Source organism: Colossoma macropomum, unplaced genomic scaffold, assembly GCF_904425465.1.
Source record: "Colossoma macropomum unplaced genomic scaffold, Colossoma_macropomum, whole genome shotgun sequence".
NCBI lineage: Eukaryota > Metazoa > Chordata > Actinopteri > Characiformes > Serrasalmidae > Colossoma > Colossoma macropomum.
Window position 1 is genome coordinate 29,964,180 of NW_023494793.1, and position 27,976 is coordinate 29,992,155.

Sequence of the window (27,976 nt, forward strand, 5' to 3'; positions counted from 1 at the left end):
TTTTCAGTAAATCTGTTAATATAATATTACATTATTACTATTATTACTGCTGTTTCATTAAAAATAAAATAATTTTGAAAACAGTAATAATAAAGTAATAGTAATATAATCTTTTTTGAGGGTTATAAAATCATCATCATTATTGTTGTTACGAATAATAATAATAATAATAATAATAATAAATGTTTCATTAAAAGTAAAACAATTTTGAAAATAGTAATAATAAAGTAATATAATCATTTTTGAGGGTTATAAAATATTATTATTATTATTATTATAGGAACACTACTACTACTACTACTACTAACAATTTATTACTGTCATTTCTTATTTTTAGTAGTAGTAATATTAAGTTAAATAATAATAAATTAAGCTTTGAGAATTTTTTCCTCTTTTATTTCTCATTAAATCTAAATACATTTCCAATTGGAATGATTTTGGTTTTCTCATACACTATAATAGACCTTTTATTTTCAGTGGTTGACTGACACTTCATCAACAGCTGAACATTATCACAGTATTCTCTATAGAGAATACAGACCCAGTCTGAACTCTATCAGTTACACTTGTGTATGTTACACAACAGATTAATGGAGCTCCTGATATGCAGTTTATTTAGAGCAGAAAGCCAAAGAAATGGGAGCACTATAGCTGAGAGCTGGAGGGACTGTATGATATGCACTCTGGCTGAAGAGTGAACTACATTTGCCAAAAAAAAGCCAAATTAAATCCTAAAAGCCACACTGTTTTCTTATGTGATGAGCCACGTTTAAGATGTTTAATAAAGACGAGGAGGACACACTGTACTCTCTGAGGTGATTCAATTCATGCAATCATGAAAACTGACTCATGCACATTTACTCTTTCAACCTTGGAGGAATCTATGATAGGAGACTTCATACTGAAAAGTTTTTCATTAAACTATATTATGTTAAAAACACAGATTTGCATACATGAATTTGTGTTAAATAGGCACTAAGAGTCTGCTTCAGGGTCCCCATAGCACACAGAAGAAATGACACAAGAATCACATAACACTAACTTTATTTACACACACAATAGCTACAGGCAGAAGTTCACCACTTGTACATTCACTGTGAACTTCCCCAAAATCAGATACAGTCATTATGAACAGCTTGAATCAGTTATCAGCTGGGTTAAGTAAAGAAAATCCAGTAACATATTACAGTAGTGCAACATTCCTAATGCTATACGATACCTAAATAAACCCTTTATGACAACTGACATAAACCTGTGTAGACATTTCAACAAGCGTCAGCTTTCATAACACTTACTGACAAAATCACACCAAAATTAATAAAAGCAGCTGTTCTGACAACTGGCACCTGTTGGAGTGAGTCTTTAAAAACGTTTATGTAGGTTAATGATAATTGTCATGTGTTATGTAGGTGTAATATAGAGTTACGAATGCTGCCCCTCAGCAAGGTGTTCACAAAATCCCAGTAAAGAAAAGTAAAGTTTGTTTGCTAAGAGATATAAAATAAGTCTTTGTCATAAATGTTGTGCTTAGTGTCTGTAGTCTGTGAGGTCAAGCAGATTCAGATCAGTCTCTTGCAGTTTACTTATGAAAAAAAAAATTACTGACTTTGCTTATAATTTGCACAAGTATGACCAAAAACTCTCATCTGGCAACACATCAGTGTTCCAGCATTTGGGGGAAAAGAATCTTAAAATTAATTTTTTTCTTAAATTTGGTATGTGTGTTTGTATTTACAGGTTTATTCATAAATGTACACATTTGTTTTATGACATTATGTTTGACTGTACTTCTCTGACAAATGAACACTGGTTAAAGTAAACAGATAAATACATTTTTAGTATGATCCCTGATTTGAAAAACCTACAAATACTGTTCTGTATCATAAAGAAATCCATGAGCAACTCTACTCTAAGAAAATAATCTTTCCATATATCATCTATATCTATCTATATGTATCAATGTTTCATAAATACTAAAACTAAATTTAAATACTACAATGATTTAAAGTACACATACATATATTTACACACACACACACACACACACGACTGAATGGGTTCTTACTCAGGGCTATACAATTGTTCAGTTCCGCTTGTGTATTTAAGGCTTTAGAGTGTAATGCATTGCCTTTTATTTGGATTTGTAATATTTAATTAAACACAAGGAGATTAAACATAGCATGGACACTATTTTACCTTTTAAGACTCTAAAATTACAACTGCTTGTCTAACACTGTATTTGTGGACTTCACAGGTTTTATATTTTGTCCATCTTTGCCAAGTGCAAATATAATTCCAAAATCTATAACCAATTCTGCAAGATCAAGCACTAATTTATACAGAACTGGGAACAGAACAGCCAGTGATTTGTGTTTTTTTTTAACCCTGTAGAAATGCAGCATATGCCATTTTCAGTAATAGAAATTTCTAATGTATGGCTTTGGTATCAAGGCTTCATGCAATTCTAGCACCAAACAAGCTTTGTTTATTGGCGGCATAGTATTTGGTCATTACCTGTTCATGTAGGTGCTCTATTACACTCACTTACATTGGGAAACATATATCTGTAGTACTGTCGTCTTAATTTCACCGATACAGAGGAGGCCAAATAACAGCTTAGCATATAACAAGTGAGTCTAAGGCTTTCCAAAGTCATGATGAGCAGTTCTCAAGTGCCAAAGCTGTGTACTGAGGCTGAGTCAAGTCATGAATTAGTCACTTGAGTCTACCTAAAACAAAGAGCCTCGCATATCGGAACGGTTCCTCCTGCATATTATAGATTGGAAGTGTGGCTGAGCTGGTTATGCATTTTATTTTTTCTTGATACGGCTGCAATATGCGCTCGCAGTCCTTATTATTGTTTCACTAATTCTAATTTCTGAGACAGAATTAAATACCATCCCTGCAGAATGTTTTGTCAGTTCACCCCATCACACCTATGTTGCATAATTACTTGCAGTCTTAGAAAACTGAAAGTGATTTTAGATTTCAACGTTGTGGGAGGATACAGTGGTTGCATAAAAATGCATTTTGCAATACTTTAAACAGTAAAAGCCAGTATCTGAGCCACTACTTCAACTCCACACCTTTGTAACTTACATAGTAGTTACAGTGGCATTTATAGTAATTACTACATAATGAGTCTTATGACTAATAATTGAATAAAATACTAAGCCTGCAGTTTGAGGGGTTAAACTTCTAGGGCCAGTTTTCCAGACAAAGATTAAGCCTAAATCTAGACCAAAAGAATGTCTGATAGCGTTGCACTACTGGCACTGCAATTTAATCTAAGACTAGGCGTAATCTATGTCTTGGAAACCAACCCAAATAAAGTTATTTATTTGTCTTTTTTTTTGGAAAATGTAAAGTTTGAAGCAAATGGCAGAATTTGTGAAGTCATAAAAGTTCAAACTTAAGTCCAGGCCCAACTATGTGTTTTTCCATTTGTAAAAGCGAGTCTCAAAGGCACCTGACCTGAGTTCACATCTCTGTGCCGTAAACACCCAGACAGTGATGACGTAGGTACAGATTCAGCAAATTCAAGGTGTTAGGGACTTATCAGCATGTTTACCTGTTTCTCACTTTCACTCTACCTAAAGCATTTAAAAATACTTACAAATGTCACAAAGTGCTTCATTTACACATCTATAGAAAAACACACACATAAATACAATGAAAAAACAAGTATAAAATCCAAGTACAAGAATAAAATATTCAAACAGATACAAAATATATCTGACTTTATATAGCTGACTCTATATATCTGACTTGTTCAGTAAACTAACATGGGAACTAAAGAGGATCAGAATTACTGCTGTAATCCAACTGTCTGTGTCTTAACTATTACATCTTTAATGTGTAATACACTTTTCAGCTAGTGTCAAATATGACTGGTACAGGAATAGTAATAGGTTAAACTGATTTTTAATAAAACAAAATATTAAAATACTAATATTTCCCCAGATTTAGTTTTGTTTTAAAGGGCCTATATCCCATATATTTTTTCTGGTATTATATTTCTTTCTCTCAGGGCCACTTAAAATGTTTTTGTGGTTTAATGTACCATGAACATAAGCATTACATTACTCTTTATCTCAAAGTTACACAGGCTGCTTTTGTTACTGTGCTTTTAAGACTGATGAATGTAAATAACCTCTGTTCTGACTGCCTGCTCTGTGTTGCGCCTCATTCAAAAAACTAAACAAATCCATATAACTTCAGGGTGAATGAATGAGGCTCAGCTGCTGTAGGCTGAACAGGCAAATGTGCAACCCCGTTTCCAAAAAAGTTAGAACGTTGTGCAAAATGTAAATAAAAACAGAATGCAATGATGTGGAAATCATTTAAACCCTATATTTAATTGACAATAGTACAAAGACAATGTATCCCTTTTTGAATCTGATGCCAGCAACACGTTTCAACAAAGTTGGGACAGGGGCAACAAAAGAAAGGTACATTTGTATAATAAAAAAAAACCCAGTGGAACATCGCAACTAATTAGGTTCATTGGCAAAAGGTCAGAAACATGACTGGGTATAAAAAGAGCTTCCAAGAGAGGCTGAGTCTTTCAGAAGTAAAGATGGGGAGGTTTCACCACTCTGTGAAGAACTGCGTGGGCAAAAGGTGCAACAATTAAAAAAAATTGAAGAACTTGGATATTTCATCATCCACGGTACATATCATTAAAACATACAATCCGGAGAAATCTCTGTATGCAAGGGAGAAGGCCGAAAGCCAACATTGGATGGTCATGATCTTCAGGTAGCACTGCATTAAAAGCAGACATGATTCGGAAATCACAACAGAGGTTCAGGAACACTTCCAAAAACCATTGTCTGTGAAAAGACTTCATTGCTGCATCTACAAATGCAAGTTACTCTAAAGAAACTAGAAACTCTAAAACCACATAAAAACAGGATCCAGAAATGCTGCCGCCTTCTCTGGGCTCGAGTTCATTTAAAGATTGACGGAGGAGAAGTGGAAAAGTGTCCTGTGGTCCACACACTCACACACATTATCTAAGCTGTTTATTCTCCTGGGTTGCGGGGGGTGCTGCCTATCCCAGTGCTCACTGGGCAGAAGGCAGGAAGAACCCTAGACAGGCTGCCAGTCCATCATGGGGCAGACACACAGACATATACATTCACACCTAGGGGCAATTTAGCTTTTCCAATTTCCAATTCACCTGACTGCATGTCTTTGTGTGGGAAAACCCACGCAGACACAGGAGAACATGCAAACTCCATAAAGAAAGGACCCTGGTTGGATTTCCCAGCCAGGAAACTGAACCCAGGCCCTTCTTGCTGTGAAATACATTGCTACCCACTGAGCCTTGTAATGAGCACACAGTTCAAAAACCAGCATCTGTGATGGTTTGGGGGCACATAAGTGCACATGGCATGGGTGACTTGCACATCTGTGAAGGCACCATTAATGCGATATATACAGGTTCTGGAGCAATATATGCTGCCATCCAGATGACGTCTTTTTCAGGGAAGACCTTGCTTATTTCAGCAAGACAATGCAAAACCACATTCTGCACATATTACAACAGCGTGGCTCTGTAGTAAAAGAGTCCAGGTGCAAAACTGGCCTCTCTGCAGACCTGTCAAAAACCTGAAAATATTTGCTGCATTATGAAGTGAAAAATATGACAGAGAAGGCCCTGAACTGTTGAACAGCTGAAATCCTATATCAGGCAAGAACAGGAAAACATTTCACTTTCCAAACTACAGCAACATAGTGGTAAACATGCCCCTGTTCCAGCTTTTTTGAAACATGTTGCTAGCATCAAATCCAAAATGGGTGCATATTTTTCAAAAAACAATAAAATCTTTATCTTTCAACATTTGAGATGTTGTCTTTGTACTATTTTCAATCAAATACAGATTTTAAATGATTTGCATATCATTGCATTCTGTTTTTATTTACATTTTGCACAGCATCCCAACTTTTTTGGAATCAGGGTTCTATGTTAAAGTATTGGTTTTTTATAACATTGCAAAAACAATGAATTCAAAACAGGCTGTTTTTGCAGCTTAGTTTCCACATATGGATTGTATGGACTGGGGGTTGAACAGTACTGTTAGAAACATTAACAATGTTTACGTACTACATCAAACTCCTATTACAAAAAAGCCAGGAAAACTCAGTTTTTCATGATATGGGCCCAATATTTTTATTTAACACTAATGACAGTAAATCTCTCCCTGTATGACATGCCAGTATCACAAGTGTTAGAGGGCAAAACTCTTCAAAGAATCAGTCTATGAAGGACAATTGCCAATGAGGTTTAGCAGGATAAGTTTCACGGTTGAAGCACTTTAAGGTTACAAGAAAAATGTGTACACTGAAAAAGAAAATAGTGCACTTATAAATTTACCACATTAAATGTGTAATGTATTACATCAGCCCAATAACTGCTTTTCAGTTTATTACTTCTACAGTGTGTTAATGTAATGTATTTTCGTGAAACCAATGAACACATTTGATTCGAATTGATTCAAAGCACAAAGTAAAATTCAAATTCAAAGTGAATTTCAGTGTGCCAGCTTTAGCCCTGTTACTGTACATGACAGTACTGATAATCTGAGCAGATTGAACCTCAGGCTTGTCCTGGTCTGTGGCTCACGGTCTTGCCTGGACTGACGTGACTGGTCCTGCTGGGTCGTGGTGCGGGTGCAGGGATTCGGCCGCTTCCCCTGCTGCCCCCTTTACCTTTAACAACAGACACTGTTGTTCTCTTCGACAAGCCTATGCTGATTGTCTTCCCTGATCAAAGCCAGAGACAGAAGAAGTAAACACTTGTGGGAAACAAGATAAAATGAAAAAAGAGTAAACTAAGCTGCAAAAACTTGAGTCAGTTCCCACTTCATTATTGCTAGGTCTTTTAAAAGTAAAATAAGTACAAATTTCTCATAAACCTTAACATGGTTTTCCAGTTACATTTAAGGACTTGCAAAGCTGCTGTTATGTAAATCAGAAACAACATCACCTGAACACCTCAAAGATCAAACACTGTTAAATCACTTTCCAAATATAGCTACTATACACTATTGGAGATTAAAAGAATTGGAGAACTTGATCTAACTATTTTAAACAAATATGTAGCTAGACTGTAAAAAATGGCTTGTCAGATCAATCTAAAAAATTACTTCATGTGGTAACCTAGTTCAGCTGCTTGTTACCACAAGAATCATATTTTTAGGTTGATCTGACGAGCCATTTTTACAGTGTATGATAAAATTCACCTCAAAGGCAGCTACACCTGCTGTGGTAAAGTGACAAGGAATGCATCTAAGCTGCTATATTTACACTGTAAAAATGGCACGTCAGATCAACTGAAAAAACCTACTTCATGTGGTAACAAGCAATTGAACTAGTTTTATTCAACTGAAAAATTGCACTGATTGAAAGAATTGTTCATTCAAAGTATTTATTCAGGTAGAATAAAAGAACTTAATTTACTTGTTACCACATAAAGTATTTTTTTTTATATGCTGGTCTGACAAGCCATTTTTTTTACAGTGAACCTGTGTACTTTAAAGCAGCATTTTAAAGTTTGGGGATTTAGAGACCCCTCTGGTGGTAATACGTAATTGCAAGCAACTTCTAGAAAAAAACATTTTAACATCCTCCATGTTCAACAAATGACACAATGATAGGTGAATATAAGTCTAGTGCAAGGACTGTCTTTGCTATAGCACTGGAATTACTAGCAAGATGGGGAATCACATCTTTGATTTTTTTTGAGTGAGATGTAAACGTTGATGTCCACTATGCTATAACTATACTGTCATTTATACTAGCAATGCTAGCTATACCTCCAGTACCTGAATATACAGCCCAGTCAGCTGGACCTTCTTTTAAGAGTTATGTCAGTCCACAAAGATGTATGCAAGTACAACATGTTTTAGTGCATTGTTTCTCTGCTGATTACGGCCCTGTTCACTTTTGACATTAACGTGTGTCTTGGGTGGTCCGATCATAAGTGGACAGCGCTTTGAGACGTATTGTGATCTGATCACTCACACCACCTTCGAAGTTGGTCAGGGACGCATATGACCACATACCATTTATAGTGTGAACGCTAAAGTGTCTTGATGCATCTTCGACAGCGGCTAAATTAGCTGTCTCATCACAGCCGAGATGAAAGCCGCTGTGTAGCTTCATTTTTCGTCTCCTCTACCATTTTTGTACAAGTTGCATTAGCAGTTCATGTGCTCTAGACCTTTGTAACAGCTCCTTCATTTACACGACCATGGCCTTGTGGTGCATTTTTGTCTGACTGCTGTGAGAGACTTACATAGTAAATGTGGGTGGTACCTTTGCTCCAGTCACAAAATCCAATCACAGGAAATGCATTTGAGACACACGCAGATGTGAATGCTAATGTGAACAGGGCCTGAGTAATGCTTTTTCTTCAATACAGAAAGGGGAATTACACCACTTTTTTCAAATATCTGTATAATCTGTGAAATGTGAACAAAGTCATTCAGAGTGTTTTGATCATATCTCAGTTTTCTTTACAGTAGTGGCGATAGGAACCAGGGGTTGTGATGTCTACAACTCAAATATATCCATATAATTTACTAATCAAAATGAGCCGTGGACCTAAATCTAAAGAGAAATATGTTTTCTGAGTACTATTTAGCCTTATACCATGAATGTATAATAAAGGGTAAATATATGGATTGAAAATGAAAGATTATTATTAATGGATAAAAAAAAATACATTTTACACAAAATACAAAACAAAAGATTATCTCAAAACTAATGTAAACAATGTCTCAAATGCATCACTCATTGGCTACCTGTTATACCAGCGCTGTACAGATGAATGTAAAAGCTATTTAGCTGTTTTGCAGTGTTAAGTTTTCTCCTGTTGGACCTCCCCCAGGCTGGCTGCTGTTTGGGGGGGTTAGCTGGGTTTGTGTGGGGCATTTATGGGGCTCAGTGGGGACTCTGTGGGGGCCCAGAGAGGGATGAATGGTTCACCTTGTGTGTGCATGTGAGTTCGCTGCAGCGTCACTGTCCTGCGTGTGTTCTGTGTACAGCCTGCACTGCTGTCCATGAGGTGAGACTTCCAGCCCTACACATACACAAAACACAAGCCGCTCACTGTTACCTTACTGCCAGAGGAATGTGTACATGCATCTATGTATGTGTGTTTTATACTCTCACAGAAATACTGAAGCCCTATACACAATTTTGGCCATTAAAAAACACATAAACTTATTAACTTTTTTTTCAGTCTGCTTTTTTTTCAGGCATTTTTCAAGAGTCTTGCTTTTAGTTTTTCAAAGAAATCTGAAAGGGTATTTTTCCATATCTCCAAAGTTCAGTCTTAGAAGTTTCAATGATGTTGAGGTCTGGACTCTGGAGTGGCCATTTTATTGTTCTGAGAACACCGGCAGCATCTTTGTCTCATCTGCTTTTTTGTTCATTTCTTTTTCTCAGTAACAGCTTCTTTAAAGGTACACACCCTTTCAATCTCATGGGGCTGTCTTCTTATAGTGGAAGGATGGACAGAAAGACCTGTGGATTTTTTCAGATCTGAAGAAGTGGAGCTTGATTTGGCCCTTTAATGGTGACAGTTTTAATAAGAGCTGCATTTTCTCTTTAATTTTTTAAACACCTATTTTAGAAACTCCTGTTTTTCACTTAGTTTACTTTGACTTTCACTTTCCTTATTCAAAATGATTACCTTACATCTAATCTCCTCAGAAATCTTTCTTAAAAATAAGCCTCCCTATATTTTGTAAACGCTCTGACTAAAAATACACTTATAGTAGAAGCCAATGGGCAGTTGCAGATTTTTGCTATACAAAACTTTTTTAGAAGTTTTTTTTTTTAGAACACTTTCCTTAATTCCTCAGTCAGACATTGGCAAATTAATTACAAATCTGTGTAATCTGTTCCTCCAGAGATGGGCCTAGTGTTCCAGAAAGTTGGATACAATTGTTGTAAGACATAAGGGACTTTTAGCATTGATGGTTGTAGAGATGGCTACAACGACCTGAAAAAAAAACTAAATGTCATAGCCACGGAAACCACTGAGCAACAACTCTATCATGAGAGTAGAACGAAGGGTTTCACTGTCTTTGCTCACCTGATGACACATATTTGAAATAATGAAACATTCAGTGTCTTCAGGACAGTATTATTATCTAGTGTAAATAAAATTTTAGTGTTAATAAGATTCTAATTCAACACAAAAAAAACGTGAAATTAACTCATGTGAATTTAGAGCTGCAACAACTAATCAAAAAAAAACTGAAAGAGGAAAAATACAGATGACAGGGACTACAGTACAGGGTTACACACAACTTAAAAAAGTAAAAAATTATGGGAACACTTCACTTTAACATCAGACAACTTCCTGTAAATGTGTAAAACTGACCCCACCTTTGATAGCAGCATGACTGTCATAGGCGAGCTTGAGAAGGCACATTTGTGGCAGAATGTCAGATTTTCAGCAAGCTCTTTTTATTTTAGCAAAATAAACACCGTTAGCTGAAGTGATGAGCTGCATTTTACACATTTCTGCATGGCTACATTGCAATTATTTGCTATCAGAGATGTTTGTGCACACAGAGTTGCTCATCCGCACGTACACATACATGCATATTTTTGGTAATGTACTTTTTTCTTCGCTGTTTGGCCTTCCAGCTTCACGAAAATGGCTTCAGTGTAAAAATGTAGTGCGCATCAATCCATACATAAAGTCATAGTTTATGGAAGATGCTCTCCAGAGTGGATATTTTAAAAAGTCCTGTTCATGTGTTTTTCTGTGTGTCAAAGGGTTACTGCTGTTTCACGTGTGGCGAGCATGCTTTAGGACACGGTGTGTCTGATGCAGCAGATGAACAGGCTGCTTCTGCGTGTTCGCTATTATGAGGTTTAATTACATGATGTTACTGACCACACAAACTAATTCATTTATCTTTGCTTAATCATTAGAGAGGAAATAATTTGAGCAGCAATGCTGAGAAGACTTTCTAGTACCAAACTACCTCCACAACAGTACTTAGGCTGCCATGTAAGACTTGTTCATGCATTGGTCTTTTATTATTTCTGCACCTTTTTTAACTGCGTTTATTAGGGCAGTGCAGAAGACCTGTTACTATGCCCTTGAAAAAGTGCCCTTATTTTTGTTACTGTGATTCAGAAGGTAGGGTCCTTGTATTTTTATTTTGTTGAAAGAAACACTGTGTATGACATAAAATATTTTGTTATTATTCTCCTGCTCAGCTGATTAACCAAAGCCATAATGAACTGATTAATGGACTATGGACACTTGTTATTTGCAGCCGTACTTGAATGTTGTTAATGATAAATCTTGCTAATGTTTTAGGAACTATAGAAACTGACATTTCTGCTGTAGCAGAACTGCAGACTATGGCAGCATAGGTGTAGGCATCCCTGCTGTTGTTGCTTAGTCTCTACTCTCTTATGTCTGCCTTACCTTACCTTACCCAATATCTGTATTATAAGAGTCTAACAGCTGTTTTGAATTTATATAGTCACATATTTCAAACTTGTATTCAACTGTATAGGCAACTGCCTATTAGCGTCTATTAGAAATGATGAGTTTATGAGTTTTGACTCAAAAGGCTTTTAGATCTCTTTTTTTAAGCATAGAGGAATGCAATGAAATTACTGTTAGATTTGGAAGATAGAGATTAGATTGAAAAATGCTCGAATATTCCTTTAACAATGAAAGGAGCCCTCATTAAATGTATCAGGTGGTGCTGCTAAGAACTGAAACATATACCTTCAGCCTCTGTGGCCCTCAGTGAACTGAGAAGAAAAGACATGGTGCAAGAACTACCTCAGCTTGTTAAAATACTAAGCAGCGCTGGAGTATTAGAGCCAGGCATGTCAGATAAATGTTAGAAGTAAAACCTGTAGCAGTTTGCAACTTCAGGAGGAGGACTGCTTACCCTTGCTTTAAGGCCTGGCATATAAAATATTTATGGGCTTCTGGGGTTGGAGAATTGCAAAGAAAGAAGCCTGGGGAGTCTTCAGTGTCAGCAGGCAGACGTAAGACATGAAAACATCACACATTTACTGCAACCAAAGCATTTTAGGGCGTTTTTAACGTTACAGCAGTGTAAATCATCAGTAGCTCAGGTACACTGTTTTAAAATGATGACAGACTAAGACAAAAATGTCCACCTGATGTTGAATTTTTTTATGATTTACTCTGTCGGGCAGCATTTTTTCGCTATGACTTTGCAGATTATTGTTGCTCCTGTGTAGAAGCTATGCACACCTGTTGGGTGCCTGGCAGGGACTTTAGCTTGCTGTGTAACCACAGCCTTCTCAGAGACTGTAATTAGAGAGCTCAGATACAATGCTGTAGAGAAAGTGGAACAGACTGGGTGCCAGATGGTAGATGTTTGTTTAAAAGCTACATACAGTGCTGTGTAAAAGTCAGAGACCACCCTTTTATTTAATTTTTAATTTGCAGTTAAGATGGACATTGAGTACACGTTATTCATATTTTAGGATATATTGTGGAGGAGATTTGTTATAAGGGAGGTCAAATTAGAGTCAAATTAAGTTGTAAATATAGAAAATAGCTTTCATCCTTGAAAAAGAGGAGATAGTCAAGCTCCACTCTTGATCTGAAAAAATCCACAAGTGTTTCTGTCCATCCTTCCACTGTGAGAAGACAACTCAACACTATGAGGCCGAAAGTATGTGTGGCTGTTAAGAAGCTCTTACCGAGAAGAAGAAATAGACAAAACAATACTAAATTTGCAAATCAAACAAAGAAGCTACTGATGTTTTTAGAACAAAGCACTGACCATTCTAGAGTTCAGACCTCAACATCATTTAATGTGTTTGGGATTACTTGGGATTGTAAGAAGCAGAAAATGCAACCAACTTCTAAAACTGAACTTTGGAAAATTGATTTCTTTCTCAAGTCTCTTGAAAAGAATGCAGGCTGTAATAAAGGCGAAGGGTGAACAAACTAAATACTGAAAAATATATTAGATTTAGTTGTTGAGGCATCTCTATAACTTTCTGTTAAATATACACTTTTAAAAAGAGGTTTTTCTTTAGTAAAAAGGAATGGTTCTATTAGAACCATGAGTTCATATAGAACCATTTCATGTTTAAGTGGTTCTCTGTATGGTGAAATGGTTCTTCAGATTGATGGAGAAAGTGTAACTTTATTTCCTTTTTCTCAGATAGATGAGAATGTGTTGTATATGGTTCTATATAGAACCTTTTTGAAAAGGGTTCCATATAGCACCAAAAAGTATTGTTACAAGCATTTTATCATGATGCATTCTCCATCAATCTGAAGAACCATCTCAACATGCAAAGAACCATTTAAGCATGGAATGGTTCCATATAGAAGTCACTGCTCTAAATAGAACCATTACCTTTACTATTCCTGATGCTGATTAACTTAGACTTTTTTGACTGGAAAGAGTGAGGGGTGGGGGTCGGGTGGGGAGAGGTTAGAACAGTACACTCCTCCAGCTTTACGCTGGTGTGTGTCTCACCTCTTCTCCTGGAGGGAAAGTTCTCATGACATAAAGGACAGTGATTACAGCTTCCATCAGCAGGAAGGGCTGATCAGAAAAAAAGAAGCAAATAAAATTGTTACTCACCCAAAGTGAAGTAATGCTATTCCCATGTCTTTCCCAAAAACAGCATATATTAAATATTTTCTCTACAACAACAATGCACCACATACATTTATAGGGGTGAATGAGTTTTATCGGAAGTCTTCATCTTCAGAACAAAAACACTGCAGCCATATATATCATGGTATGCATTTAACTGAAAATTAATATCTTTCTGTGGCCAATACTATATAGGTTAGTCGACAACATTGCCTGATATTAATGACCTGTTGTATTATCAGCATCGGCTGATAACATCACCTTTTTTTGGTCGTGCCATAGAGGGATTTGTACTCATGATCTCTTGATAACGGGGCAAAAGCTTAAGGCACTGGGTAGCTCTGAGCACAATCTGAACACAAACTACAATCATGGTATTACAAAATATAAAACATATCCAAACCTCACCTTTAGCATCAGAATAATGTTATTACACAAACAAAAAACTATATGAAGAGAACTAATAAGATACAAATACAATAAATACAATAAGAACAATAAGTAGTGATAAACAGAAATCAAAAGCATAAAGCATTCTAAGCTACAATATATTATTTAAAACTATGTTTCAGTTGTTTATTTGACTTTAAAGAGTGTGATAATTGAAAACCAACAATCATATCAGTCAGAAAGTCACTCTGTTAAAACTACCAGAGTATAGAATTGAAATCTAAAATATAAATATAAAATTATATCAACCAAGATCAAAAGCTGTTGGAATTTTAAGCCTCTTAAAATTGATATTGGTAAAGACTAAAATTTTGCCAGTGTCCACATCCTAGCATGGTTTGGGTGCAGGTCATTAGACTGGAACAATGCCTGTTGCAGTTAAATTGTATTTTGACAGAAGACATTTAGTTAGTCCTCACCCAGACGACTACTGAGGCCTCAGAAACCAGCATTTATGTGAGGCTGCGAAGGATGTGTTTCATATGTGTTTGAGAAACTATGTGTGTGTCTCCTGATGGTGTGAACACTAAGGTGTGACAGCACAGGAACTCACAGTTGCAGGTGGTGCTTTGAGCATGTTCAGTTAGCTGATCTCTGATGATAGCCTCTGAACAGCGAGGACACGGAACAAAATCAGCTCTGTGCTCACATTCTGTGAGAAGGTGCTCGGTCAGGCTGGAAATCTCCACCACCTAAAACATACACAAACATACATGTATGCAAACATACATGAGAAATGATGAGATGTGTGGCAATTTGTACCAGAGATGTGATCAAAATCAATATATAATACACATAAAACATGCTTCTATTTTGCATTCTTTTCCAAATTAATACAAAACATGCTATTACAATTTACATTATCAGCATAACAACTTGAGTGAAAGTAGAATCTTTGAAATATTTACGTGAATTTAATATTTGGTATTTGGTATGCAATGCAACATTAATTAATGAGGTCCATTCTCTCTATCTATGGTTAAAACTGACAGGCGCCAAACTGAGGAGACCCTTGCCAGACTTAAGGAAACATAAGAAAATAATGCATAAAGGTCACAAAAGAGAACTCAGCATTGTGCTGAGAGTGGGGTGAGGAGAGGGAAGTATGTAAGATATCTGAGAAAGGTCAATACAGTTCTTAGAGTGAATGTTCCACTAGGCTGGAATGCTGTTAAAGCAAACACAGTGACAGCTGACCTCTCTAAAGTGAGCTGTCAAAGTGAAAAACCGGGGAAACGTGAGGGCAAGAAACAAAGAGGCACTCCCTCAGTGTCTATAGCCTGAAATCATTATCAATTAAGTTGTCAGCACTGACCAAAGGTTAATGACGTATGAAACAGGTTTAGACCAAAGGCATAATACTCAGTCTCACTCTGCTTTATAGCCTTTGTTCTGCAGTATTATTTTGTTCATATTGTTCTGCTTTGTTAGATTACAGAGAAGCTATCAAACAGTGAACGTGCTTAAAGCAATGATTCAGTCAAATTTATACAATTTTCCCCTTACCCCAAGTGCAGTCAATCACCCAACGTTTGCTTCTTTAGTTTTTTAACTGGAGCTAACAAGAAGGGGTGAACTGTGACTATTAACGCAAGTTATTAACGCCGCTAATGCACCGTCACTGGACAGCTGAACACGCTTGGAGGAGAATACTAAATGCCAATTCTGTTACGTTAGCTAACAGAAGCCTGAGCCGACATGCATCTCACTTTGTGATGGGGGGAGAGATAGGGCCATCCTACCCACTCAAAGAGAGTGAAGCCAATTGTGCTCTTTTTGACTCCCAGGCCATGGATGCTGTAGCATCACCGTGGACCAAACTCGTGATCTCTGACAACAGGGCCAACACTTATTATTCAAAGTCTCTTAACTCTTATTCGCAGTCCGTGATGTATCTAGGATGTCTTAAAGGCCCCAACCATTACGAACTACACTACTTCTTTGAAGGCCTAGAAGACCCGGAGGGTTCCCCACTGCTAACAAGTAATGGAAATGGACAAAAATGGACAACAGTATGGACAAAACCTCAGGCTTCAGGTTGGCTGCTACCGCTGTTTTTATTATTTTTTTAATAACACTATGCCAAACAGCGTTAGAAACTACATAAGCAAATTTATTTGAGATGAATTAACTCAACGTGGTTTGGGGTAAGTGTGTGATAATTTAGCACACAGTTTGCATGATGCAAAACTGGTTTCTATAAGCTTCCATTACTTGTTAGCTACTTTAGCCTTGCAGCTCCAGTGGAAAAGTAAAAAAATCTGAAACCGAACATGTTTTTCTGAAATTGAAAATTGACTATTGGCTGAACCATTGCTTTGAAATGCCATGTGTGATCTGGTGATTTCACCAGCTCCTTTTCAGGAAGAGTGCATTGCAACTGACTGTGATGATCCATGTGACTCCACTAATGCAATTCATCAAACTGGGTCACAAAAACATATCCAGTTTGATATTACAACCTTTCTATTATTACCCTAGTTTGTGTGTGTATGTGTGTGTGTGTGTGCGTAAAGTTTGATATACCTGTCTGCACTGGAGGCAACGGCACAGCATTGGACAGTGTTTCCAGTAGTGCAAGTCCAAGCCCTCCTCCGTAAAAGATTTGTCTTTCTCTCCACAAAATATACACAGACTGCAGTACAAAATGTAATTAGAAGACATACTGGAGCCCAGCATGTTTGCAACAATCACTACAAGTCATATACTATACTATATTTAAACTATACTAAACTATACTAAACTAAACGTAAATAGACAATTGACTAAAATGCAAGGATGTCATGTTGTGGTTGCAGAGCAGCTCCTGCGCTGTACTAACAGTGTAAAAAGACCTTCTGTTTGTGTTGTCAATTTTGAACCCGTTTTAAAAAGGTTTAAATAGGAAACAAAAGAAGAAAAAAGCTGATAATCCTGCCTGGAGCAGTTATGTGACGGAGCAGACATAGTGTGGATTGTATGGATGGTGGTACTCAAATAAGCATCACTATGCTTACATATTTGAGATGATTCATCAATCTTTAACCTCCTTCCATGGTTTATCTGCCTCTCACTGGAAATTTTGCACTGAGCATTTTTGTTATCATCCAATAATTGAAAGTGGTTCTACATATAAGGCATCTTTGCGCTTTGAGGCGAGATGATGTCTGGCATAAATGTATGATCTATTGTAAGCTGATCCAGATATATCTTATTTACAGGGTTGGGATGTAACGGAATACAAGAATTAGGAATACAAATTCAGAATACAGAAATTAATTATCTGTAAGTATCTGCGAAGTTACATTCATAAAGGCAGTATTCAGAATACAGGTACCTTTTACATTTTTAGCAGAATATTTTTAGAATATTTACTTACCAAATATAAAAATGTACACCATCTTAAAAAAACATCAAATGCTTGTTTATTAACTATTTTAAAATCAATGCATGCCGAGTAAAGACGTCCTCTAAAGACATACACAATAATGTCTTCTTTACAAACACTAAAGTTCCTGCTATAACCTAAATAGAGTGATAAATCGATGTGATGATCAGTTATTAATCCTAGTGTTACTGAGCTCTGCAATAACCTGAATAGAGTGATAAATCATTGTGATGATCAGTTATTAATCTAGGTGTTACTGAGCTCTGCTAAAGCCTGAGTAGACTGATAAATCGATGTGATGATCAGTTATTAATCTAGGTGTTACTGAGCTCTGCAATAACCTGAGTAGAGTGATAAATCAATGTGATGATCAGTTATTAATCTAAGTGTTACCACATTCTTTTGATGGAACTTATTTAGGCTATATTTTGATGAAAGCTTACGAATACCAAAAAAGAATCAAATACCAATAATATAAACAAATAGTACTGTAACTATGTGGGCCAGCCCTAATACACAGAAGAGCAAATGGCAGAGGTGAAGCTGTAATCTACACCTGTTAAAAGGTGCACAACAGGTGGATATATAATATGCACAGTGACACACAGCAGTGTATCAGATGCTTACTTGTCTAAGTAGTCTGCTACAGTTGACTGGCTTGCTTTGACTGCATCATCAGAGATGGAATGAGTTCCCTTTTTAACACCTACAAGAACAAAGACATTTTGCTAGTTTAACCTTTTAAACATTTAGGAGAGATTACATGTTTGTATGAACACACAGAACAGAAACACAGACCTGGTTTATCTGGCTTTTCAGGTGATTTGTTTTTTTCCTTCCCCTTCTCCTTCAGAAATAATAAGAGTTTCTGTTATTAACATATTTTATTTGTATGTCAGAATTATGTTAAAAGACATCAAAAACAGCACTGAAGCCCAAACTGTCCATGGAGTCATGATTTCAATCTAGTACAATGATCAAGAATGGGTGTGTTGTTAATGGCTTAGTTAAGCTGTTTTATAAGATCACAATTTCACACAAGAATATTCGCCAAAGAGCCAAATTAATCTGTGTAATATATAGTATATGTGTAAAACTGACTGATTTTAATGCAGAAAATATAAAAAATCAAATCAAATCTTAAACTTAGAATCAAGAATCACATCAAACCTCAAAATATGCGTATTGTCACCTGCATAGTCTCTAATACAAAAGCTTTTTTACACAACTGTTACATAAAGTACATAAATGTGTTTTATTGCTGTCCTCATTTTTTTCATTCTGTGTGAAAATGCGGAAAACATGATGCTGTAATAGCCTCCAGAGGAAGATGACATCATGGTTGGCAGAACCTACACTGATCTCCTTCAGAACAGCCAGCTGCTCTTGCAAACTCCTGATCTCCTCTTTCTCTCTCTCTCCTTCCTTCTGCACTCCTCTTCCTTTTAGCATCTGCGAAAGAGGGAGAGAGATAGAAAAATGAAGAGGGAGAAATAAAGAAAGAAACAGACAGAAGAAAAGAAAAAGAAAGAAAGAAAGAAAGAAAGGAAAACACAGGGATGGAAAAAAGAAATGACAGAGAAAGAAAATATTAAGAGAGAAACAAGAAAAAATGAAGAAAGAAAGAAAAAGATAGAAAGAAGGGAATGACAAAAAAGAGAAACAGTTGAGGAAGAGAGAAAAAAGAAAAGAAAAGAAAGAAAGAAAGAAAGAAAGAAAGAAAGAAAGAACAGGTTGAGGGAAGAGACTTCACATGTTGTGGGTTTCAATAGTCTTTTCATGAACTTCAGGACTTGACAATTGAGGAACTGGGTCTTCACGTTGCAAAAAAAGAAAAAACATGCCATTTTCTGTTACTTGGTTTTGTTATTACACTACTATGATGTCGATTTGAACATGACTACAATTAATGAGGGAGCTCCGAGTTCGGCAAACTCTAGAAGGTGATCCACTCCAGAATTATTACTTAGCAAACTTGTAAAATCTACACAAATTGCAAAATCTTGGATAAAAATCACGGATCTTGTCAGTAACCATAATTCCCCATAAATCTAATCAAGCTCGAATAGGGTTTATGAGAATAACACAGAAGAGCGTTCTGAGTGAAGAGCATAACTGAGTCCGTGTGGAGTTACTGTGAGATACTGATTAACTGTTACTGTAATGGAGGGGTTGGCAGTGATTTGGAGCTGTCACAGCAGAGTGATGGTTACCTGTGTGTCTGGAAGTCTTCCATCTATCTTGGAAAAAGAGTCGAAGAGGTTTTTGTAGAGGACGTTTTTACGCACGCTGGCATCATCGGATGGCAGATAGTGTAGCACCACAGTGCCGTGTTGACGGTACATGGTCTGCACGACTCGTACTGCCAGCTCTCGCACTGATGCAGCACTGTGCTCTAACACACCTGTCAGAAACTAAACACACAAACACATACAGTCCATTCATTTAATACTGTCTGTAGCTAAAGGCATTAAAGTATTTGTTACATGATGCATGGAATTATTCCAGTGCCTTTCACAAATATTGACATCCCTGTTAATCATGAGCAAAATGAGCAGTAAAAAATATTCTTTATTCTTTAATATGCTTTTTTTTAATCTTTCATTTAAAATATTTGCAAAAATATAACTTTATTTAAGGTACAATGATTGAAAAAAAAGATATTTTTCTTAAATCTGTGTGTGTAGTGTGTTTTAAAGTTCACCTGAGCGATTTGAAACAAAGGCCAAATTCTCCATCACTATGAGAAAGACCAGAGAAAACAGTAATGATGTGCGACAAAAGGTTGTTGAGCTGCACAAATGAGGAAATGGCTACAAGAAAATAGCTAAAATTTCCCCGTTTCCAGTACCCAGCTATTTTAAGAAACTTAAAACAACTAGAATCTGCCAGGAAGAAGACAAATGTCTATGCTGACCTCATGCACAGTGAGGAGGATGGTGGACAAACAATATCCAAGAATCACAGATGAGGAATCGCAGACATTAGTTAGGTCTTGGAGTCACAATGTCTTCCAAACTATAATCAAACACCACCTACATAACCATAAGTTATTTGCCAGGGTTGCCAGAAGGAAGTCTCTGCTGTCAAAGACTAACAAAATCAGTGGGACTGTGTTCTATACTGTGTCTCAGATGAGACCAAAATAAAGGTTTCTGGCAACAAACACCAGCGGTGAGTTTGGCGTGGACACAAAGATAGTGGTGGATCTGTGATGTTGTGGGGGTGTTTTTCTTCCAAAGGTCATGGACAATGTATTCGGATACATGATATCACAGGCTCCATTAAGTACCAACAGAAATAAACTCAAAACCTGACTGCCTCAGCCAGGAAGCCTAAACTGGTCCATAGTTTGGATCTTGCAGCAGCACAATGATCTAAAATGGTTCACTGACCACAGAATTAAGGTTTTGCCATGGCCACCTTGTCCTGACCTGACCCTGAACTAAACTCCTAGAAAACCTGTGGGATAAGCTGAAGAGGAGAGTCCACGGTGCAAACCTTACATAAAATAATAATCTGTGGGGATCTAGAGAGGTTCTGTATGGAGGAATGGTCTCAGATAATTTGTCATGTGTTCTCCAGTGTCATTAAGCATTATAGGAGAAGACTCAGAGCTGTTATCTTTGCAAAGGGAGGCTGCACAAAATATTAAATGAAGGAGTGCCAATGATTGAGGTATACATATAGTATACATATAGAAAAATATTTATTTACTCATAAGATTTATTTTTTTTTCAATCATCGTTAATAATCTTTTGTTAATATTTTGAATGAAAAGCCAAAAGGATAAGCAATAAAGAATGTTTATTACAGCCTTTTTTGCTCATATTTACCAGGGATGCCTATATTTGTGGAGGGCACTGTATATGATGTATGAGGTCATAGCAACTTGGATTGTGTTTCTTTAGAAAATGAGTTAACGCATCCTGCATTTTACTATGATTCAATTATTTTGGTACGATTGAGAATTAGTGCTGACGCTACACTAAATATACACATGACTGAAGGAACCACAGTACTATGCACAGAGGCCGCCCTTCATTTATTTCTTTTTTAGTCAAAATTACCATTAAGTACTATTAACTTCTACATATTTGAGGGGATATTTCTGAAGATATTAGATAATTTTAAAGATAATCCACTTGCATAAATTAGGGGACAGGCCAAGGAAAGTGTAAAAATCAAGAGTTTCTAAAACTAGAGTTATTAAAAGATACAGAGGAAATGGGTCTCCTAACAAATATGCAAGGCCTGGTAGACGACCAACACTGTGAACATCAGATAAACAGCACTTAAAGCGTTCATCTTTGACAGAGAGGAGAAAATCAAGTTCCACACTTATTCAGATCTGAAAAAATCCACAGATGTTTCTGTCTATCCTTCCACTGTTAGAAGACAACTCAACGCTTTGGGACTGAAAGGATATGTAGCTGTTAATAAGCTGTTACAGATGTTGCATATCAAACAAAAGATGTTGCTGGTGTTCTCAGAACAATTAACTGCCAGAACTCAGCATCAGTGAATGTGTTCAAGACTACTTAGATTGTGAGAAGCAGAAAAAGCACTTGCATTTTCCACTGTCTGAACTTTGGATGTGTGGAAAAATATCCCTGCAGAGAAGAATGGAAGCTTTAGTAATGGCAAAGGATGTACACATCTTGAGGCTTCTGTGTAATATTTTATTAAAAAAAATTCTGCTTTAAAATGAATAGCTAGGCCATCCTGACTGGAAATTAAATAAACAAAAGGTGGTCTCTGACTTGCACAATACAGTATTTAGACAGTAGTGGAATATAGACAATAAAAACAATACTGAACATGCTGCTTTCTTACAATGGCCAAAAAAATTGCACACACTTTTCTGAATTTAATTTTACAGAAATGATAATTAGGTAACATTTTTAACACAAACTATTCAGATCACTTTGCATCACCTACTGTTTATGGATTGTTTTGTCGTCCAATTTAAAGGCAAAATCAGGTGTTGCATTTTCCTTTAGTACCATTGGCGACACTCTTTTTTAGTCAACCTCACAGTCATACAATATCTGATGTAATCCTCCTTGGCAAGTTTGTTAAAATACTTAAACATTACATAACTAAGTGCATGACATACTTATTATAAGTACTTTTGACCATAATAACGGTTGAACTAAGAGCAATGTGCCTCTATAACATTGATGGGACAATCTTTCCTAGTGTTCTCTTCCCTGTCTCCTCTCTTCCCCTGTCTCTCTCTCTCTCTCTCTCTCTCTCTCTCTTTCTCTCTCTATACACTGATGCTATTCATGAGCTGCATGTCTCTCTTCCCCTCATTTTAATTACAGGAAACCCAATCGCATCTCAGCTCGACCCAACGGCCCATCTCCCAGGAAACCAGCGGCAGGAGGGAGACATTTATCAGCCTGGACCCCTTTGGTAACCCACAGCAACCCCTTCTGTTCAGCATGGTTAGAATAATTAAACACATAATTAATAAATAAATAATCAATATTTAAAGGTGCAGGAACAATGTGACGAGAAATTTGTAGAACAATGTAAATGGAAGGTACGTTCTAGGATAGAATGAGTAAGAACTTTCTAGAAAAGTGTGAATGAGAAAGTACATTCTAGAACAGTATGAAAGAGGAAGAACATTCTAGAAGACGTTCTAAAACAGTATAAATGAGGAAGAACATTATAGAACAGTGTGCATGGAGAATAACATTCATAGAACCATTCTAGAACAGTGTGAATGAGCAAGAACATTGTAGAAAAGTGTGAATGAGAAAGAATGTTCTAGAACAGTATAAATGAGGAAGAACGTTCTAGAACAGTATAAATGAAGAAGAACATTCTAGAAGAGTGTGAATGAGGAAAAATGACCTAGAACAGTGTGAATGAGGAAAAAAGTTTTAGAAGAGTATAAACGAGGAAGAACGTTCCAGAACAGTGTGAATGAGGAAGAACATTCTGTCACACTTTATTTGGATGGTCCCCTATAGATGGATCTACAAATACTTAAATAATTAACAATTTTCCGGTGATACTCAGTTGATTATCAACAACATTGAGGTTAGGGTTAGGTTTAGGAGCAGGTGTAGGTTTTGTCTTGAGGTTAGGGTTAGGTTTAGGTTTAGGGTTAGGAATAGATTTTATAGAACCTTCCACACGCAACCTCAAGTTCAGTTGCATTTAATAGATATTGAGTTGAATGTTAGTTATAGATACACTGAGCATCTACAAAACATCTACAGTGGACCATCCAAATAAAGTGTTACCGAACATTCTAGAACAGTGTGAATGAGGAAGAACATTCTAGAACAGTGTGAATGAGGAAGAACATTCTAGAACAGCATGAATGGAGGACAGAATATTGTAGAACTGTGTGAATGTTGACTAGCAAGCCAGCATCTCCTACTGCAGGCCCTCAGCAAATGCCTCTGTTATGATTTATACTTCAATTTTGTTGCCTTCGTCCCACTGGAGAGAAATTCAAGGTTCGATATTGATAAAAATCATTCGTACTTACTAGTATTTTTTATCATAACAAATAAATATCAAATAAATATTGTGACATATTGTGTATCGTGAACATTTACTGAAGTATTGTGATATTAGGATTTTTACCATGTCACCCAGTGCTACAACATATGAAGGGCACATGTAATACAACCCCTGATTGGATGAAAATGAAGTTGTCAAATCAACATAAAGCATAAAATACAGACACACACGTATCTGTTTCACTACTTTTAGGAGGGTGTAGAGTTAATCATTGTTTTTAGAGGTGAGTATATGCTGTACACAGTGCCCTCCACAAATATTGGCACCTCTGGTAATCATAAGCAAAATGGCTATAAAAAAATCTTTATTGCTCAGTCTTTTGGTTTTTCATTCAAAATACTATGGAAAATGTAACCTTTTTCGAAGCAAAATGATTTGAAGAAAAAAAAACAACTAAATCTTATCAGGAAATAAATATTTTTCTCAAATCTGTGTATGCCACAAGTATTGGCACCCCTTCATTTAATACTTTGCAGAGATAACAGCTCTGAGTCTTCTCTTATAATGCTTAATGAGACTGGAGAACACATGAAAAGGAATCTGAGACCATTTCTCTATACAGAACCTCTCCAGAGCCTTCAGACTCTGAGCTCCATGCTTGTGGACTCTCCTCTTCAGCTTATCCCACAGTGGGATTTAGGTCAGGAGACTGATGACCATGGCAAAAACTTGATTTTGTAGTCAGTGAACCATTTTTGTGTTGATTTTGTGGTGTGCTTTGGATCATTGTCCTGCTGGAAGATCCAACCCAGGCCCAGTTAAGGTTTCCTGGCTGAGGCAGTCAGATGTTGGTTTAATAAAAGTCCATGATATCTTGTATCCAAACATGTTGTCTAGGGCTTTTGGAAGAAAAATAGCCCACAACATCACAGATCCATCACTATAATTCACAGTGGGGTCAGGTACTTCTTGCATGGCTATCTTTGTGTCTGCAACAAACCCACCTCTGGCGTTTGTTGCCAAAAATATCTATTTTGGTCATCTGACCATAGAACACAGTCCCACTGAAAGTTCCAGTAATGTTTGGCAAACTGTAGGCACTTGAGTTTGTTTGTCCTTGACAGCAGAGGTTTCTTCTGCCCACCCCACAAACAGCTAGTGGTTATATAGGTGGCATCTGATTGTAATTTGGGAGACATTCTGACCCTAAGACCTACTTAATGTCTGCAGTTCCCTAGCTGTGGAGAGCCACACTGTGTGTGGGGTCAACATGGACATACAACCTCCTTCTGGCAGATTCTTAAAAGTAATATTTACAACATTTTGAAACATTAATATAGCAGCAAACAGCTATTTTACTATGTAAAGACACAGTTGTGTAATAGCGTCCTAAGCAGAGAATGAAGTCACAAGCTTCTCAGTTTTTTTGTTTTCATAGCCGGTCCGGCCATGCATGCATGTTAGTCTGTGTGTGCATAGTACCCTGTGAAAACGTCGGCCCTCCCGACGTTTTGTTTTGCCCTCCCCAGACAGTGACTGCCCACTCAGCGTACATGCAAAGGGAAAATTCGAACAAGAAGCAGAGGAGCCAGAATGTAGTCTTAACTGCTGCACCTTTTAGGGTGAAACAGGAAAATTCGAACAAGCAAAAAATTTTGCTGTTTCACAGAATCAATAGGTCAGTACTGTTTTGTCCTGTTTGCGAATGTTTGTGATAGCAGCTGGTTAGCTTTACAGCAGAAACTGTAGCGACAGCTTGCTAACCCACATCCTAGCTTTTAGTCAGTTACATTACTTGCTGTGTCCTTGCTCACTCTAATGTTATATCTGGTATTTGTCTGTACAACATTTGCAAAGGGTTTTAAACAAGCGTGTTGGCAATGAGTTCAAATATCAACAATCTTTCTTCAGAATCGTATAGTGCTCCTTTAACATCTCCATTTGCTTTAAACCTTTAATGGGTATTTTCAACTGTTTAGCTATATTCTTGTAGCCATTTCTTGATTAGTGCAGCTCAACAACCTTTTGCCATGCATAAATCCTCTGGTTTTCCTCACAGTGATGGATGACTAAGGAATTTGAGTTGTGTGTCACTTCATATTTACACCCCAGTGAAACAGGAAGTCACTGCTGACCATTTAAGTGTTCTAATCGCTAAGGTGAAATATAAAATATACAATATGAATGGGAATATACAGTAAGATTTCACTGATAAGAATTTCTAGGACTGCCAACAACTGTGGCAAAAATATTTTGGGAAAATCTTTTTTTTCATGATAAGATTTAGGTTTTTTCATTCATTGTACTTCAAATAAAAGTTAGATATTTACTAATATTTTGAATGAAAGATAAAAAAAAGAAGCAATAAAAATGTTTTTACAGCTCGTTTTGATCATGTTTACCAGGGGTACCAATATTTCTGGAGGGCACTGTACTTGCAGATATGCAACACTCAACTACTGGCTGACACATATACAGCACAATTTCCTGTAACAGAAAGCAGTTTCAGACGCATTCTATCACAATACAACATTGTTAAACCTCCAAAAACATCCATTTGTTTCTGAAAGTGTATCTGAAAATGCTGACCAGTGACTCTCCAGCTCTTGAAAATTCACCTTTGGTCTGCTGAACACAATTCTCTCAATTCTCTCAATATTCAGACTGTATTTCTGTGTCAAAAACAATGAGTGTACAAAAGGTATGAAACTCAAATCCTCTACTGCAGTTACACACCAGAGCCTGAGGACCAAGATACCAGCCCTGCACCTAAATACCAGCCACAGCAGAAAAGATTTCAGACCCTGATTACAGATACATGTGAAACTCTGATGGCTATTGTTGCTGCAGACCTAACAGTTTACCCACCAAACATTCTTCAGGCTGCACAGGTGCCCGACAAAAACACACACAAAGAAACCCAAGCAGATATCAACCACTGTTAACAGCCTGCAGAAAGACAGAACTGGGGTAGAGGGAGGAGGGAAAGGCAGAGAGAGAGAAAGGGCTGGGGAGGTGAGAGAGAGAGAAAGAGAAGGAGGAAGTGAGAAAGATAAAGAGACAGAGAGAGTGAGAGAGAGAGAGATGGAGAAGGACAAAAACAGAGATGGAGAGGAGAGAGAGAAAGAAAGAGTGAGGGAGATAAAGACAGAGGAGAGAGAGAGAGAAGGGAAAGATGGCAATGAGAAACAAAAAGAGACAGAGAGGAGAGAGGGAGAGGACAGAAAGAGAATGAAGGAGATGAAGACAAAGGAGGGAGAGAGAGAGAAGGGAGAGAGTGTAAGAAAGGAAAGAAAGAGAGAGAGGGAAAGAGGAGAGAAAGAGAGAGTGGGCAAATAAAGAGAAAGGGGAAAAAACAGAAAGAGAGAGAGGGGAAGAGAGAGAGAGGGAGAGAGAGAGAGAGTTTCTGTCAGCACTTGGATGGTTTACATGCAATCTTTAGAAGCAGAGCTCCTCAATTGAAGCTGCTGAAGGATTGAGTCTAACTGCGTAGAGTCCAGCAGTGACTGCTTTTGTCCAGTTCCTCTCTGTTAAAGAGCCAAACACACAGACGCCACCCGCTCTGACATACAAAAGCTTTTCTGTTTCAGCCTAATACCTCCGCAAAACTATTCTAATGATTGGCATGAAAAAGAAAAACTGGGGGCATTCACAACAAGAAAAGCAACTTTTGTTTGGCGTTTTTTGTCAAAAACATTTTTAGACAGCACACTGTAAATGCAAAAGTTTAAGTTCTAAATACTTTTTTGTGTTTTTTTTCATGGGATTAATTTTTAACAGTGGTATTTATTTGATGCTGCAGTCAAACCTGGTCAGTATCTGAACCTGGATTAACAGAGAAAGCTGTTAACCACTGTTGTACAACATGCCGCATCTGTTTGTCAGGTATTGTGAAGGCAGGGACATGGAAAAGTGTTTTAAGTTGTGGATGCTAAAATTTTAGCAGCATATACATGATGTGACTGATGATGTCATGCAAAACGGTTTGCCTTTTTCATTTTCTTTTTTTCTAATTTACATCAAA

The 27,976-nt window shown here is 37.0% G+C and overlaps 1 protein-coding gene across 1 annotated transcript in view; it reads right to left on the reverse strand.

Annotated features, from left to right (window-relative positions):
- Positions 1-5,934: 5,934 nt before the first annotated feature.
- Positions 5,935-27,976, reverse strand: part of cep104 (centrosomal protein 104) — a 52,703-nt gene continuing 30,661 nt past the window's right edge. Inside the window, 10 exon segments of the mRNA XM_036579133.1 lie at positions 5,935-6,771; positions 8,998-9,091; positions 13,524-13,541; positions 13,543-13,592; positions 14,650-14,788; positions 16,623-16,731; positions 18,091-18,169; positions 18,262-18,310; positions 18,820-18,915; positions 19,677-19,877. Of these exon segments, the coding sequence (XP_036435026.1) occupies positions 6,605-6,771; positions 8,998-9,091; positions 13,524-13,541; positions 13,543-13,592; positions 14,650-14,788; positions 16,623-16,731; positions 18,091-18,169; positions 18,262-18,310; positions 18,820-18,915; positions 19,677-19,877 (1,002 nt within the window). The 3' untranslated portion in view covers positions 5,935-6,604.